Source organism: Zalophus californianus, chromosome 7 (genome assembly GCF_009762305.2).
Source record: "Zalophus californianus isolate mZalCal1 chromosome 7, mZalCal1.pri.v2, whole genome shotgun sequence".
Classification (NCBI taxonomy): domain Eukaryota; kingdom Metazoa; phylum Chordata; class Mammalia; order Carnivora; family Otariidae; genus Zalophus; species Zalophus californianus.
Genome location: NC_045601.1, coordinates 74,174,479 through 74,193,008, shown reverse-complemented (window position 1 = coordinate 74,193,008; position 18,530 = coordinate 74,174,479). Strand labels below are relative to the sequence as shown.

At 38.4% G+C, this 18,530-nt stretch overlaps 1 protein-coding gene across 6 annotated transcripts in view; it reads right to left on the bottom strand.

Annotated features, from left to right (window-relative positions):
- CEP162 (centrosomal protein 162) overlaps positions 1–18,530 on the bottom strand; it is a 99,854-nt gene that overhangs the window by 16,669 nt on the left and 64,655 nt on the right. For 4 of the 6 annotated variants that reach the window (XM_027604135.1, XM_027604138.1, XM_027604140.1 and 1 more), the window contains 4 exons: positions 16,615–16,827; positions 12,565–13,217; positions 7,583–7,724; positions 5,459–5,557 (listed from right to left, as the gene is read on the bottom strand). In XM_027604135.1, coding sequence (XP_027459936.1) covers positions 5,459–5,557; positions 7,583–7,724; positions 12,565–13,217; positions 16,615–16,827 — 1,107 coding nt within the window. Of the gene's footprint in view, positions 1–3,982; positions 4,072–5,458; positions 5,558–7,582; positions 7,725–12,564; positions 13,218–16,614; positions 16,828–18,530 lie in introns of those variants that run through there. The other 2 variants (XM_027604139.1, XM_027604141.1) reach the window with 2 other exon arrangements.

Genomic DNA, 18,530 nt, shown 5'->3' with positions numbered 1-18,530 from the left:
TTCTTGATTCCCAGTTGTAGTGCAAAGCTAGAGCAATCAAAACAGTACGGCGCTGGCACAAACACAGGCACACAGTCATACATGACAAGAGAGCCAAAAATACTCAGGGGAAAAAAGACAGTCCCTTCAATTAATGGTGTTGGGAAAATTGAATATTCACATATAAAAGAATGACACTAGATCCCTATCTTATACCACTTACAAAAATTAACCTTAAATGGATTAAAGACTTAAATGTAAGACCTGAACCCAGAAAACTTCTAGAAAAAAAACAGTAGAAAAGCTCCTTGACATGGGTCTTGGCAACAGTTTTTTGGATATGACACCAAAAGCACAAGCAACTAAATAAAAAATAAACAAGTTGGGACTATATTAAATTGTAAAGCTTCTGTACAGAAAAATCAACAAAATGAAAATAATCTATGGAAAGGAAAAAATATCTGCACACTATATTTATAAGAGGTTAATATACAAAACATATAAAGAATTTATAGGGGCGCTTGGGTGGCTCAGTCGTTAAGCGTCTGCCCTCAGCTCAGGTCATGGTCCCAGGGTCCTGGGATCGAGTCCCATGTCGGGCTCCCTGCTCCGCGGGGAGTCTGCTTCTCAAATAAAAAAGTTATATAACTCAATAGCCAAAAAACCCCGAAATAATCCAATTAAAAAATGGGCAAAGGACCCAAAATAGACATTTTTCCAAAGATACATAAATAACCAATAGGTACGTGAAAAAATGTTCAGCATCACTAATCTTTAAGGAAATGCAAATCAAAACTACAGCATCACCTCACACCTGCCAGAATGGTTAGCATCAAAAAGACAGCAAAGGCTGGTGAGGATGTGGAGAAAAGGGAATCCATGGGTGTTGTTGGTGGGGTTGTAAACTGGTACGGCCACTATGAAAATGAGTATCGGAGGCTCCTAAAAAATTAAAAATTGAATGACCATACGATCCAGGGATTCCACATCTGGGTATTTACCTGAAGACAGCTATGTTGGAAAGATATCTGTACACCATGCTCATAGCAGCACTGTTTAGAATAGCCAAGACATGGAAGCAACTCGACTGTCCGCTGATGGGTGAATAGATAAAGATGTGATATATATCCAGCCACAAAAAAGGAGGAAATCATGCCGTTGTGATAACATGGTTGAACCCTGACAGTATTATACCAGGTGAAAGAAGACAGATATCATACGATCTCACTTATATGTGGAATTGAAAAAACAAAAAAACAAAACAACCCCCAAACTCCTAGAAAAAGAGATGAGATTTGTGGTTAGCAGAGGTGGAGAGGAAAGGGTGGGAGAGAGGGGAAGGGGACGAAGCGGTCAAAAAGGACCAAACTTCCAGTTATAACTATACTAGGGATTCAGTGTACAGCATGACGACAATACTCAACGCTGCTGCGCGGTGTACGTGAGCTGTTAAGAGTAAATCCTGAGAGTTCTCACCATAAGGTAAGAAAAATCTTTTTCTTTATGGATGATAACTAAGCTTACTGCAGTAATCACTTCATGATCTATGTAGGTTAAATCTTCATGCTGTATACCTTAAACTTAGACAGTAGTGTATGTCAATTATATCTCAATAAAATTGGAAAAAGAGAAAACGTATATACTGACATGAGAATATATATATACTGTTAGGTAAAAAACAGCTTTTAAAAATCATTATGCATACACACATACACAAACATGTATTTTATGTGTGTGCATGCATGAACACACACCCTCACCGTATTTGTATCTGTCTACGAATAAATAAAATCTGGAAGAATATATAGCAAAATATGCTCTGGGTAATGGGATCATGGGTGTTTTTATACCTTCTAATATATATTAATCTTAGTATAAAAACATGTTCAATATTCTTAAATATATAATAAACATTTATATTAAAATATATTAAATGTTAAATAAATATTATTTATAAATAAATCCATACTCAACCGGGATAGAAGTGAATAACATCAATAAAAAGAAAGCATATATTCCTTAATGAATAAAATTCTTATTGTCTTACTAGTTTATTATTTTACTAAAGTGAAAGAGTGATTCTCCCAGATCATGTTACTAAAGGTAAAGGAGACAGACATCACTGACCACTAGCAGCAGGAGGCTCAGGTAAGGGAATTCAGATGATCCATGCATAGCCCACAGACCTCTTTCCAAAGAAGACCTATATACTGTCCTCTTATACGCCGGTGAGTAGAGAATCTTACCAACCACAAATTTCAATTCAAACTGGACCATAAAATTATGCTATTTTTCCCCCTTTAAATGAGCATGACCGGCTTGAGTCTGTGTGCTTTCAACCATCTCGCGTGCCTTCATACTCTGCAACTTACTGGCACGATTCATTTTCCTGGCCACGCTGCTGGGATGAATGCTAGTGGTTGTGAACACTTAATCCAGGGAGTCTAGATTCTAATACGGTCTAGCACTGATGGAGATACTGACCGATTTAAGCCTGTTACTACTGTCCACTGTCCGCAGGCAATGCCTGGTTTGGAGGTGGGCATGTGACTCAGTTCTAATGCAAAGAAAGTTAGCTCGGGGACCTTACAGTCTACATGGATCGGTTTATTTTTCTGTCCCACTCACTAGAATGCAAGCTCTTTGAGGGTGTTACCTTTAGGTGTTCTATATTTCTAGTTCTATATTTCTATATCCCAAAAGCCTGTCGACAGTGCCTGACACCTAAACACTTTTTAAATGCTAGGAAGTAGATTTTATTCCATTTAATAGCTAAAAAAACCCCTGAGACTGAGAGAGTTAAAAACACTAGCAAATGCCTGTGGGTAAAGGGTAAATGTAATTCTTCATTCTGCATGAGAAACTAGCCGTGGGTTCAATTCACTTCCTCGCTTTGTTCTCTTGATAAGGATAGATGTCATCTACGTACACTGCTTGTGGTAATGCCCCGACTGGTGGAAAATCATCTGGGCTTGGAGGACTTGGTATGAACTGAAATACCTGGTGGGACAGGTAGGGGTAGGTTTGGGCTCTCCTGAGTGCAGTGACTCTTGCACTGGGCATGTCCTTGTGGGGTCCACTGTGCATGAGTTATTTGTTCTAAGAGACGCTGGTTCTTGTGGAGTCGGGGAGAGTTTAAGCCTGGGTGGTTCCTCCAACTGCCAGATGTGAGTCTTATTCCCTTGCATGTGTGCTGTTCCTGGGACAGCTGTGTGGACTGCTGTGGGACCTACTCATGCCGGCTGTTGCCTTGTGTTTCCTGGTCTGCAGCCAGAGTACCAAGTGTGGCCTACGGTCACTGTATCACTCTAAATGTTTACATGACTTGCCACCGTAAGGCTCACTGACATGTTTAACAACTTAAACCCAGATCTTATCATAAACCCCCAAATCATTCCTACTATTCATTCATAACCTAAAAGCAGCTAGCTGTAGCATATTTGACACAAATTAGAAGAAGAATTTTGATAACTTTTAGGAGTCACTGTAATAGTCCTTGGGTTCCCATATTAGAGGTCACTCTTGAATGGTTTCTAAAATTTGTATAGACTATACAAATACAACAAAACAAAATCCTATTGATGAAAAAGAAACTATGACCAATAAAATGCATATACTAACTGCAGGACATGGAAACAATAGCAGCAATCCTCTCAATTGTCTAAATTTAAGGAGTTGAGTAAAGATTCAAGTCCTTCCTCTTCAACTTTAGGGTGCAAGGAAATAAATAGATGGTTGTTTCCACTCAACAGTGAGTGGAAAAATAAGACCGGAAATCTATGATGAATGTTTAAACATGAAAGATTACCTTTTACATTTTAATATTTAAAAAAAAGATTTGAGGAATACATGCCTGAGTTAGCATCAACTGAATGAATATACACCAGAGGCGTGGTAATGTTTTCAGCCTATTGCAGCAGATATGATTTTAAAGAGATGTGGTTTAACAACGCTTTAGGTAACATAGGCATGGAACAAAATGCAGAAATTTGAAAAATCTTTTCAGGTTTTCATGATTAACACGCTAGTGGGAGATGGTTCACTTCCCAATGTCTTGAACTATGCTGGAACATTTCAAATCACTGTTTTTTTCTATAGAAATAGAATAACAACAAACAAGCAGTCAAAAAACAAAACAGAATTTGCTACTGTTAAAAAATGTGTATTGTGCTTTTTCTTGTGGTCAGAAAGAGACCGGGATTTACCCTCCTTTCTTAGCCGAAAAACCAGACGACATGTGAAACGACTGTTTTCAAACCCTAGCTAACAGCAATGCAGGATGGTGATTCGTGAGGGATGGAAAACATACAAGATGAACTCTAAGACTGTCTAGCTGGCTGCCCAGAGGCAGTTCCGAAGTCAGTGGAAATGGTAGCCTGAATAATTCTGGGAATTCCTGCAGGGCTGGGAAAATGAACTATTCCCACCAGCCTGAGAGAAAAACCCTTCGAGGGCCTTCAAAAGGTTATCAGTAGTGGGAATAAATAAGCCCTGTTCAAACAACTATTATAAATGTGCTGCATATTAAAAATGCAGATTGTCATTTTATTCAAGAGATGGAGTGTTTTACTTAGTTTTCCAGTAAATAGGTTTGAAAATCATGTGTTGCAGCTTTTCTATTTTCAAAATAGTTTAGCTATTCTTAAACTAACAACATTGTAATTTGACTAAAACTGACCTTTATCATGCAAACACTAGAACATACTTCCTTTTATTGCTTTTTCCCAAAAGTTTACTTTAGGTTTGTGAAGTTGTGTTAAATTACTGCTTATACAACAACGTTCATGTACATCATAAACACTGAAAAGAATGCACATGTGCTGAACTACAGCCTTTCAATAACTGAAACAAAACTTTTTAATTGATAGTTACCTAATTGTGGAGTGTTTGCACATTAATCTTTTTATATTGCAATCAGTTGTACGTTCTGCTTGTATGGTTTAATAAATTCTTGAATAATAAAAAATGGTGTATATGCTTCAAAGAACAGAATGCACAGTTTATCTGTTTTTTTTTTTTAATTCCTAGAATCAAAAGCATCTTAGAGTGATAAAAATGGTGAGTTTCCAGAAAGATCTATTTCCTGTGATATTGTTATTGGGAATCCAGCATGATTATAATGACAGCTGTCTCTATTTCTTAACCAAATTAAACAGTATTAGTACTCAATGCAGAAGTGGCCTTAACCATCCAATTTTATGTCCTTAAGAAAAAAAAAAAAAATCAAAAGAACCAAATACCCCTCCCCTCTATTTCCTCATTGCCCAGAAAAATCTCAGCATCAAATACATAATAAACTTAATATTTGAGAGTTTCATCTGGGGAAAGCAGACGTACCATAAACAAGTTATTAATATTTTTTGACATGTGATAAATATTTTCAGGTTTCTACTTGTACAGTTAAAAAAATTTATACAAAAATATGATTGAAATGGCAAAGAAAAGCTTATGTTAATCCAATATTTTTCTTATTTCTTACCTCTTTCTGTAGGATTTCTTCTCGAACTTGACAAACTACAACAGACTCCTGTTTACCCTGCAGCTCGTTAACTTGATTTTGGAAATGTTTTAGAAGTACCTAGGAAATTACGTTAGAAGTGCTGAGTTAAGAAAGCTCTTCCTCAAATATTTGAAAAATATAAGAAAACCAACTAATGAATTTCGTTTGTAATAAAAAAAAATTCCCAATATTTTAAAATTACCAAATTCTAACATGGAAATAAATTGCCACAGGAATTAAGTTCATTGGATTAATTAAGCTCATTGAATTCACTCATTATTTTGTTTCAATATTTGATATAAAGCATCATACATATTACAAATTAATGGCTACATAACTACTTGGCTTCTTTATCTCTAGTATTTTTCTTCTGGAGGCCTGAAAAACACCTTTTAAAATAAACCTCAATTATAAAGTCCAAGCATTTTGAAGAAAGTAACCAATATTGTCTTTATTACTTTGTGAGTAAGGATAATAGTTTTTATTAAAGAGCTACTGATAAAATAAAGACAGCACAAGCCTAGTATTAGCATGAAATAAATGTCACATTTTTGGCCAACTGAAATACATAAATACTTTCATCAAGAACCTGAAAACTTGAGGAAAATGTGCATCTCTTACCTCCAGTGCTTTCCTTTTACTATTTCTATCATCAGACTATGCTGACTTCCACTTAACTCGTAATTTACAATATCACATTTAGAACTCTGGGAAAGTAACATTAAGGGCACCATGTGTGGCGCCCTGACACTACTTTATCCACCTCTCCCAACTACATACTGACTTGCTATCCTGTTTACACTGCCCACTGACACCCTGCTCCCATTGTGTGTGTGGGGGGGGAGCCAGAGAAGTTATCTGCAACTGCTCTACGATTACCTTTGAAAAGCACTCTAAATTTTTCTCACTGAAATATTAAAATAGACAAAATTCCGTTTCTGAGCTACATGAATTATAGACCTCATTACCCTTCAGGCTTCTATCCCCTGAATACTTGAACGTGCATCTCCTTATAAGGACACCTTCTCACAAACCCATAATAGCATTTTTATAGCTGAAATAATGTACAATAAGTTCACGATATCCACTATCTGGCCCTAAAAACAAAATCGCTCAACTGGGGAAGTTTAAATGGGCTCCATGCTGGGCAGGGCCTGAAATCACGACCCCGAGATCAAGACCTGAGCTGAGATCAGGAGTTGGATGCTTAACCGACTGAGCTACCTGGTCGCCCCTGAGTGATTTGTTTTTAATCAAGATGCTATTAAATAATTATTGATGGGAGAGGTGGGGGTAAGATCATCATTTCCTGGTTTCCGCCCCTCAGCTTGTTTTTTAAAATTAAAACCTAGAGAAAAGAGCACAATAGACATTCATTCTTCAATTTATCAATTGCTAACATTTTTGCCATATTTGCTTTTTTTTTTTTTTTTTTGGAGGGGGGATACAGATACAAATTCTATCTTAATGCTGTTTTTTCAATTTTCTAACACCACAGAAGATGGACCACATAGTAGATACTCATGATATTCCATGTAGATGTACATACTAACCAAGAAGGAAGATACACTTTTTTGAGGAAATGCAGATGAACTTTCAGCATACTCTGTCATAATTCTAAGAAGACTATGCTTCATAATGGCTACAGCTGTGTGTATCTCTCTGTTGATTATTTTATCCCCAGTGCCTGATTGTCTATAGACCTTGAATCATTATTTGTTTAATGAATGAAAGGTAATTGGGCAAGAAGAATGACTAGGATAATTACTTGTCAGCTGGGACTTGGGTGGAGGGAGATGGTTCAACATTCAAGTTCAAGTACTCAGGTCTCAATCACATAATGTGATTGTACCATCCCTTACAACTGCCTTAGAAGAAGAACTATTTAAGAAATGTTGGGACAAAACTATGAAACCCCCTATTTAGAATAATCTTAAAGTAGAACAGTTAAATGCATGATAATGGCATCCTCTCCTATAAAAAAAATCAAGTCAAGAATTTCTCATTTCTATCAAAAAGTGAACTTGAAGCATTTCTAAATAATGTTAACAGTCCTGAAAAAAATAGTTTTAAAGCCAAAGAAAGTGTGTTAAAGTCATCTACCTCTTGAGTTGCTATTTTACGATTTAGTTCAGCTACTTTGGAAGAAGAATTTTCTACTGCATTTTGACAAAGGAGTTTCTCTACTTCTCTCTGATGAGATGCTTTGAGAGATGCAATGCGTGCTGCCGTATCTTCCTTGACCCTGTAGAGCAAATCAAAGAAACTCACACATAAAAACAGCTCTTCAATTCAGAGTTAGCACAAAAATAATGTAAGAAGTCTGGAAATTAAAGAAATGAGAGAGAGCACCAATACCTACTGCACTCTGTCAGGTGCTTTATACATGATTGCCTGTGAGATCTTACAACCATGCCATGAGCTATTATTTGTTGAATTTTATAAGGGCAAACTTGAGTTTAGGAAAGAGTGATGTCTCTAGAGTTCATTAGTAAATTGCAGAGCTGGGGGTTCAAGCCCAGCAGAGTTGGAGCTCAAAGTCTGGGACTTTCACTCAACCCCAAGCCTGGGGCTATACTTTCTGTTAGAATCAAAGGTTCTAAATGTTCTGTATGGATTTAAAGCAGGGGCCTCACATTTTATCTTTTAAGATAAACTCAGATTTTTGCCCAGATTCTTATTTTGATAATCACAGCTCCTTTTAGAATCTCCAAAGCTTTGTCCCTAGGCAACATTCACTGGTTTTTGGTCCATGGATATGACTCGAGACCTAGCTGCCATGTCATAAAAATAAAATAATCTTTACGGTAATTCTTTAGGACCCAGCGTAACCCTGCACCTAATTTGTTTGGATTGCTAAATGTGAGATACTACTGATTTGTCTCTGTGACAAAATTTATGCATTCAGAGGCAGTTTAGTAGGTGACAAAGTTCTGATAAACACTTGAGGGGGTGGGGCGATGGGTTAGCCTGGTGATAGGTATTAGAGAGGGCACATTCTGTGTAGAGCACTGGGTGTTATGCACAAACAATGAATCATGGAACACTACATCAAAAACTAATGATGTAATGTATGGTGATTAACATAACAATAAAAATTTAAAGGAAAAAAATCTTTAAAAAGACATTTCTTACAGATAAGCCATTTTCTCTTATTGGAAAAGTTATTAAAAATACATATTAATATGGCAATTCCCAAACTATAAACGAATTTATCAGTTGATTATTTGTCTATATGAATATTTCCTCATGGAAATGGTGTGACTAGGGTCCTTGGAAAAACATAAAAATCTAAAGCACTTATGATATAACTGAACTAAAGTAAAAAACAAATGAACAAAAAAATCCAAAACAGCCTGAATCTGGGATTGGGAAAGGTTACTCCGCACTTCTCAGGCCCAGAGCTATTTGAAAAACAGATTAACAATACTAAATTATGTATAGAAAAATTTATAGGAAAAATTTCAATTTTAAATTATTTCCAGAAAAGAATATGATTCTTTCCAAATACCTTCATTTCTAGTATCACATTCAGGACTCAAGAAATAAGGTTTCAATTTGGAAGCATTTATGGTTGCCAGGATGACTCAATCAGACATAGCTGCCAATCAATCAATACGTATTTGTCTAGGTGCTTGCTTTGCTCATTCTGCTCCTATGCGAGGTTGCAAAAGTATAATCTTAACATCAGTTCTCAAGGAGTTACAAGGCAGTGTATGACTAGTGCTTTCTTGGTACTTAATATTGGTACTTGGTACATAAATTATAGAGGAGCTGGGAGCAGGAAATTTCCTGGGAGGCTCTAGGAAATATTTTGTGGAAGTGGCAGTACTTGAAGCGTGGATGAGCAAAAGGCAGCAAAGACATTCAGCAAGTCAGGCCCATAGAGAGGTCTTGTAATGGTGATGGCACGTGGAAAGCCATGTAGAGTAATTTAATCTTGATACTTCAGGAAGCAGGGAGTCAGTGGAGGGCAGTGTAACTCAGATACAGGAAAATTTAAAGAATATTAAAGGTTTTTAAGCAAAATGATTGGGGGAGACAGAAACTAAAATCAGGGAGATCAGGGTGGGGAAGCTGTCTAGTAAACCAGGTAAGGCTGCTTTCTATAGGAAGGTAGAAAGCAAAAGGAGACATATTTATAAGGAAGCACCCCATAAACTGTGAGCCCAAGAAATAAAGGAGATAAAGCTGGACGTGGCAACTGTAAAATATGGTCATAGACAGAGATGGAAAAGTTGTGAGGAGGAGCTAGTTTACAGGTAAAAATGGAATAAAATTTGAGATACTACTGATTCCAAGAGGAACAATCCAGAAAATGGTAGATTTAACATCTGTGCTTAGGAAAGAAAACAAGCCTTGAAAAGTAAATTGGAGTCATGACTCATAGAACCCACAAGAATGGATGAATTTAGCAATGGAAAAAGAACAGAGAATAAACAGCTGAAAAGGAACCATGGTAGAAGTCTGATTTTTGAGGAAGGAGAATGAAGAGGAGTCAGAGTTAGTTAAAAGACAAGGAAGAGGAGTGTTAGTCAGAGGTGTCAGTCACGGAGGTTCTGGGAGGAAACCCATATTTCAGGAAAGTCAATGTCAAGGAAATGAGAATAGAGACAACATCACTGGACCAGAAGAGGTCACTACTGAGAGATGAGATTTAAAAGACTGGTGAGGACGAGATCCCTGGTTAAGAGGAAGTGAGGTGCCAACTCTATGGTCAACTAATCTTCGACAAAGCAGGAAGGGATGTCCAATGGAAAAAAGACAGTCTCTTCAACAAATGGTGTTGGGAAAACTGGACAGCTACATGCAGAAGAATGAAACTGGACCATTTCCTTACACCACACACAAGAATAGACTTAAAATGGATGAAAGACCTAAATATGAAGCAGGAATCCATCAAAATCCTTGAGGAGAACACAGGCAGCAACCTCTTCGACCTCAGCCGCAGCAACTTCTTCCTAGAAACATCGCCAAAGGCAAGGGAAGCAACGGCAAAAATGAACTATTGGGACTTCATCAAGATAAAAAGCTTCTGCACAGCAAAGGAAACAGTCAACAAAACCAAAAGACAACCGACAGGATGAGAGAAGATATTTGCAAATGACCTATCAGATAAAGGGCTAGTCACCAAATCTATAAAGAACTTCTCAAACTCAACACCCAAAGAACAACTAATCCAATCAAGAAATGGGCAGAAGACATGAACAGACATTTCTGCAAAGAAGACATCCAAATGGCCAACAGACACATGAAAAAGTGCTTAACATCACTCGGCATCAGGGAAATCCAAATCAAAACCTCAATGAGATACCACCTTACACCAGTCAGAATGGCTAAAATTAACAAGTCAGGAAACGACAGATGTTGGCGAGGATGCGGAGAAAGGGGAACCCTCCTACACTGTTGGTGGGAATGCAAGCTGGTGCACAGCCACTCTGGAAAACAGTATGGCGGCTCCTCCAAAAGTTGAAAATAGAGCTACCCTACGACCCAGCAATTGCACTACTGGGTATTTACCCCAAAGATACAAATGTAGTGATCCGAAGGGGTATGCGCACCCCGATGTTTATAGCAGCAATGTCCACAACAGCCAAACTATGGAAAGAGCCTAGATGGCCATCAACAGATGAATGGATAAAGATGTGGTATAGGGGTACCTGGGTGGCTCAGTCATTAAGCATCTGCCTTCGGCTCAGGTCATGATCCCAGAATCCTGGGATGGAGCCCCACATCGGGCTCCCTACTCAGTGGGGAGCCTGCTTCTCCCTCTCCTACTCCCCCTGCTTGTGTTCCCTCTCTCGCTGTGTCTCTCTGTCACATAAATAAATAAAATCTTTAAAAAAAAAAAAAAGATGTGGTATATATTATGCAACCATCAAAAAAAGAAATCTTGCCATTTGCAACGACGTGGATAGAACTAGAGGGTATTATGCTTAGTGAAATAAGTCAATCAGAGAAAGATAAGTATCATATGATCTCACTAATATGAGGATTTTGAGAAACAAGACAGAGGATCCTAGGGGAAGGGAGGGAAAAATGAAACAAGACGAAACCATAAGAGACTCTTAATCTCAGAAAACAAACTGAGGGTTGCTGGCGTCGAGGGGGGTGGGAGGGATGGAGTGGCTGGGTGATGGACAGTGGGGAGGGTACGTATTATGGTGAGCGCTGTGAATTGTGTAAGACTGATGAATCACAGACCTGTACCCCTGAAACAAATAATACATTATATGTTAATTAAAAAAAAAAAAGAGGAAGTGAGGTACAAATAAGAGGTTACTTGTGGAAAACTGGTACTGACAGAAAGAGGACTAGGACTTGGTTTGATGACAGTGAAAAAGATCTGAGCATGTTAGAAGGGCTCAGAGGAAAGAGACAGTAGACTAGTGATTTTGAGAAGGAAAGGGATAAGCACGGAAGTTCTTCAAGGCGTGAATGGATGTGAGCACTAGATTAATTTGAAGAGTTACTTTGGAAAAGAAGACCTTTTCCTCTTAGAATGTCAACTAGTTTTGTTTTTTTTTTTAAAGACTTATTTATTTTAGAGAGCGGGGAGAGAGAGAGCACATGAGCGGAGGCGGAGGGGAGGGGCAGAGGAAGAGAAACTCAAGCAGACTTTCTGCTGAGCGTGGAACCTGACACAGGGCTTGGACCTATGAGATTATGACCCAAGCCGAAACCAAGAGTTACACGCCCAAATGACTGAGCTACCCAGGCGCACATGTTCAACTAGTTTTAGTAATAGCTGTTTTCTGCAGTCTCTCATCAATGATGACATTCATTTGCAAAAAGGCCCAATGGGTCAGCTTATTAACACTACCTAGATAAATGCAGAAAGACAGGATTTGTCAGCCCGAGGACATGGTTCAGGTTGACATGGAGATTCAGGTTTATCAGAATCTGGGCTTCCAACAGGTAGAGGATCCTACTCTGAAAGAGATCTATGCTTAGCAATGTAATGCAATTTCTTAAAATTTGGCAATGAATTCAGTTCAGGGTAAAACTACCAGAGGAAATACTTCTTATAATTTTGATGTTTTTATCTTTATATGTCCCCATATAATTACAGATTCACATTTTACCTTTTCATGGAATTTTCAAATTGGTTCACTGCTGCTTCAGATTTCATCTTTAGCTCATTCCTCTCCACAATTAATCTCTCCAGTTCATTTTTCAATCTGCAGTTTTCTTGTAAAACCTCTGAAACATGGGAATCAGTAAAAGTATGTGGCTGGTAAAGCTTGCCATCCAGGGTTCCAGGGAATGAGTTAGCACTTCCTTTACCTGAATGCAAACCATCTTTCTTCACCCTTTTTGCAGTCACTTCCTCTTTACCCTTAGAGTTCTGATTAGACAGCATCATCCTTCTTTCCTTCTGAAGCCTCTCCACAGTTTTTGAAAGGTCTTGTATTTCTCTCCCCTTCGCGGCCAGCTCCTCATTAAGTCTCACCAGCTTAGCTTTAGCATGAGCTTGTTCTATCTGGAATTCTATAGGCTGGAAATCTTTATCATCTTTATCATTTTTCTTGAGTTCCAATTCAGCATTTTGATGTTTAAGAATGTCTATTTCAGCTTCAAGTTTTCTTACAGTGAGTTGATGGGCTTCCTTGATGTCGTCGAGCTCCTTCTCTAGTGCTTCAACCCTGCAGGCACTGTCAGGGTGGTTCTGGGGTGCCTCCTTTAATCTGCAGGCAAGTAGCTGCTCCTGCTCCTCTAGTCTCTGTTCATACTGAATCTGAAGAAAAGAATCCATGTAATGTCAAAACCACTGCTAAGTAGGTCATTCGTTACTGAAGCCCTGCGTTCTTCTGGGTCCTACCTATTCCTTCATTCAGGCACTCATTACATATTCTAATGCCTCCAACTCTGAGTTCCCTCAGTCAAATGTACTGAAGTCCTCATCTTAAAAGGGCATAATGGTATATATTCTCCATATGTTGTATAATTTCACAATGTGTTTCTTTATAAACGAAAATTACACATTTCTCTACACCCCAAAACTTATTTTAAGTATCACAATCGAACCTATTATTATGTACCCTTCTCTATGCAAACTGACAAACTGTATGCTTTCAGGAGAAATAGGGAAAGCAATTGGGGGCTCTGAAATCTTTAAGAAATAGTACATTTTCAACTTCCTAGTATCGATTTAGGAATCTCATAGGGAGTAAATCAGCTTCGATTTGTTATACTGGAGCTTTAGTATTACAAACAAAATAACCTAAATAGGTTACTCTGTGGAGGGAGGCACTACAGTGTTTGTTCATTCATTCAATGAATATTTATTGAGCTACTGCTGTGTGCCAGGCACTGTGCCAGATTCTAAAGATAAAGAAGCGCAGCCTTCAAACAGTTCACAGCCTGATCAGGAGAGTGATATGGCAAGTTTCAATGTCCTAGGACAACTGTGATAACGGGCCTATGAATACATGCAACGGGGATGATGACGCACCTCAGTGTGTCTGGAGGCCTGAGAGAAGGTCGGAAGACTGCAACAGAGGGAGCACATTTAAGTTTGGGCTTGAGAGATGAGTGTAAATTTGAGGATAAGTGGAAGCAGGGGCATTTTGGAAATAGGAAGAATACATGTAAAGGCAATCTAATGTTTGGCATGTACTGGGAACCAGAAATGAAAAGAAGTGACAGAGTGAGCAGGGACAGGAGGGGCATGGGGTAGGGAAACGCAAAAAGAGAAAAGTCAGGGTGGGTAGATTTAGATATATAAAAATAGGGTAGGGGGTTGGAATTCATGCCTTTATTTGGTGAGTGGAATGCTAATACCAGTTGAATTATTATAATGATTTATTGAATGTTTGCTGCACTTCAGACAAGGCAGTAGGGCTTTACATATACTTTGCCACTCTATCCCCCAATATCCTATGAATTAGGGATTATTAAGTAAAATATTTTAGCATCTGCTCTGTGTCAGGCACCTTGCTGAATGATGGAACACAATGGTGAGTAAAAGCAGAACAGTCCCAGCCATCATGAAGTCCAGAAGCTAGACAGGGAGAGCGGTCACTCATGATCCAATCAAAATGGCCGGAAAATGTGGTGGATGCAATGGAGAAGTGCATGGGACTAGAGTGCCTGTGAGATAATTTGTCTACTAGGGAGTCCATGAAGCTCTCACTGGGATAGCAACGCCTGGACTGAGAGCTGAAGGACAGGAATATCTTAACTGTGAACGAGGTGGGCAGAGGCAAGAGTCTGCCAACATGTGTGGCTGCAGCAAACATGGCAAGTAGGAGAAACGTTAGCATAACAGGACAGAGAAAGCATCGTGGGAGAACACACTGGACAGCGAGTGGGGTCTGGCCATACATGGAATTATAGGCCATTTATTTATCCTAAGAGGAACAGGAAGTTATTGAGGGATATAAATAAAGGTAGGGGTGTAGGGGTGTGTGTGTGTGTGTGTGTGTGTGTGTGTGTGTGTGTGTGTGTGTGTGTGTGTGTGTGTGTGTGTGTGTCTAAGACTGAGGGATATGGAAATATAATTTTGGCTTTACTGTTAAGAGCTGATTAGAGGATGGATGGGGTGAAGTGGGTATGTGTAGACTAGTCAGGAGATTACAACAGTTATCCAGCCATTTTTTATGAATGATGGCCGTAGACTGACATGGTGATAAAAAGGGACAGAGGAACTGAAAGCAATTTAGGAGTAAAAGTGGTATAACTGGCACTAAGTCAGTTATTATCGCCTTTACATATGAGAGACTCAGCAAGCTGAAGTAACTAGTGCAAAGTCATGAAGCCATAATGGTGAAACTGGGCCTGGACAGAAGGCTGGTCTGACTCTAAAAGCCTGTGTTTTCCACTGCACTGCAGTCTCCTTCGGATAGGAGGCAGTCTATTTAAAAGTAGTGTGGGGTCAGATGAACTTGATGGAAGGAGGTCTGGAGTGAACGTTTCGGGGAATAGAAGAAATCGATTAGCCATAGCAATAGGCTTGTCAAGTAGCACTGAGGGAATTCGCGAGACCAGACACCTACACACCTGTGACAGCCCTACTCTCACAACTGGGCCATCTCCTCAGAAACACAGATTTGTGTGAGAGGAGGAGTGGAGAAAGAGATGGGTGAACTGGAGCAGAAAGCGAGGAAGGTAAGCATGGTTGAAAACTGGGTGGTTTAAAGAGAAGTCCATCTTGGAAGTTAGGAGAGTGAGAGAAGAAAGAGAACCAGGCAGAGAACTGAGAGATTTGAAAAATAGCCCAACTTCCTTGACAGGACCTTAAATTAACTAGCAGGCCAATGTACTGCCAGGTTTTCAACCTTTCACTGTTTCTGGAATCTAATATCCTATCATCTGTTGCTTCTCTCAGGATGTAAATCTGTGGAGAATAAGATCTGCTTCCTAGAAGTAGCATGGCCTAGGATTTGATGCCTTGCTCTAACCCTCACCAGCAGTAGCACCTCAGGCAAGATGTGAACATCTCTGTTGTGAACATCTCTGTTATGAACATCTCTGTTGCCCTAGCTGTAAAGTAGCGTAGCAATATCTATTTCTCACCAGTGACTGAAGGATGATGCAGGATGAACTAAAACGTCTGTGAAAGCATCTAGCATGAATTACCGCAGAAACTGTGTGCTCAACAAATTTTTAAAAGTAAATGAAATACCACATCTTCTTTTATACTTGGTCATCCTAGCACTTGTATTTTCAAATTCTTTCCTCATGAAGGATCAGAAAACTCAGAAAGACATTTTCAACAGGCATTGCCCGGCCCCCTGCTCTACCCCAAGACATATTCTTCTTATTCCCTTCTCCCTTATCTAGGGAAATTTCAAAAAAGTATTTTCAACCATGGTAATTAAAAAACAATTTTTTATTGAATATACATCAGAGGTGTTTTACTCTGCCTTTTCATGACTTAATTTCCACTAATTCTACTATCACTGAGAGGGGGCCCTGCGCTTGATTTTCCATGCTTGAAACAAAAAGAAAAGTTGCTGAAGGAGAACAAAGAAGATAGGATGGCTCTAGGTTTCTTTCGCATCTGCTGACACTCATGGCAAAGGTTTTATAGGCAAAGGTTTTTTAGGATGTTTAGGAATTTGTAAAAATGAGACCTGAGAAGTGCCCAGCGCCCATCATACTGAGACCCTGAGGGTCTAGCTGGCTCTTACCTTCATTTTCTGGAACTGCTGTTCCATGGTCCGAAGGCTTCTCTTTGCTTCTTCATCTCTGCCCTCCAAATCAGCCTCTAGTTTTTTTATCCTTTTTTCCATAAAGTCCACTGTATTTCTATCCACTGTGTCACCAGCTGCTGATGCAGCCAATATTAAAGCAGGTAAAGAATTGGGGTATCTTCTCTTTAGAATGCCTTCCATTTCCTTAACCTTTTAAAATATTTTTGCATATATGTAAGGTCACAAATATATTAAAATTAAGCAGTTTGATGTATAAATCTAGATTATGCTCTATCAGTCATGTCTAGATTTCAAAGAGATGTTTGTATCACATCTTAAGACTGAATCAAATGCACAAAAACATGGATTAATTTCAAATTTTGTATCGCTACATTATCTGATTTTAAAACCCTATAGTATGATGTCTAGTTTAGTACTGGTTAATTTATAGAAATCCTCTTATATTTATTTGAAATAGATCTTGGGACTTTCTATTGTAGTAGTAATAGCCCATGTTTCTGAGGACGATGCTCTTTCCTTTTTTCCCACAGACTCCCTCAGATGACCATGTTTATACTATCTGTTAATTGAAAAATGACTTATATGCACATTTCTGCATACAGAATTTTTGCAATAAACACATAGCTTCCTAAGCACCTGCCCCTACCTGCAACAGTTTCCACCCAACCTCATCCCTCCTACCGATGTCCCCCTCCAAATGAAGTCTGATCTATTTTAAAGTTACTTCTTTCAATTAGAAAGCAAGGAGGATTAGATAATATTTAATGAAGTCTTCACAAAAGACTACTTTTCATTTGGTCTATTAAACAATAATATATTTTAATGGTCTTTCTATAAGAAAGAACAGTGCCAAGGCCCACAGAAACTGGAGCATATTATATATGTGCATGTGTGTATACTTATTTTTGTTAAAGGTATTATGGTTAAGGTATCTTAGAAAAACATATTAAAACATAAAATTCTTTGTTGAGCAGTTTTCTACCCTCTGAGCATACAATACAATAAAATAGCACATGAGAGGTAAAGTGGGAATGACAACAATACCAATTTCATGGCACTGATAAATTTAAGTGAGGATCCAATGACATTTATCTTGGTAAAGTGCTTAGCAGAATGCCCAGCATACCGTAAGGGCTTGTTAATATTGTCTTTTATTATGATCTGGTCTCAAAAACTACTTTTCCCTAAGGCACAATGGGTTGCTGGTGCTCAAAATCCTGTTTATAGATTGAATATTGTTCATGTTAAGTATTCAAGGATCTCATCATTTGCAAAGTTAAAAGCAAATATTTCCATTCACGAAGACAGCTTGCACATTCACATATGTACCATAAATTGAAATATATCCAGATACAAATATTGGTAATTTCATCTGCAACATTTTCAAAGCTTTGCTTTCTCTGGTATTAAAAATCTAGTTATGGGGCGCCTGGGTGGCTCAGTCGTTAAGCGTCTGCCTTCGGCTCAGGTCATGGTCCCAGGGTCCTGGGATCGAGCCCCGCATAGGGTTCCCTGCTCAGCGGGAGGCCTGCTTCTCCCTCTCCCACTCCCCCTGCTTGTGTTCCCTCTCTCGCTGTGTCTCTGTCAAATAAATAAATAAAATCTTAAAAAAAAAATCTAGTTATTTGGAGATCTAAGCATGTGAGTATATACATACACATAACACATCATATATATTGGAAAAGATCTCAATTTTTAAAAATGGTTTATAACATTCATAATTAATGCTTTCACTTAAAATTTTAAGAAATGTTTTAATCTAATTTTGATTTCTTAAATGTTTATTACATTTTGGGGGAAAATTTGATTTTATTTATATTTTCTTTAATTTTGCTTTTCAATATTATTCTTTGGTCACTGATATCAGTGTGGCTCTCCTACAAAGTAAATGC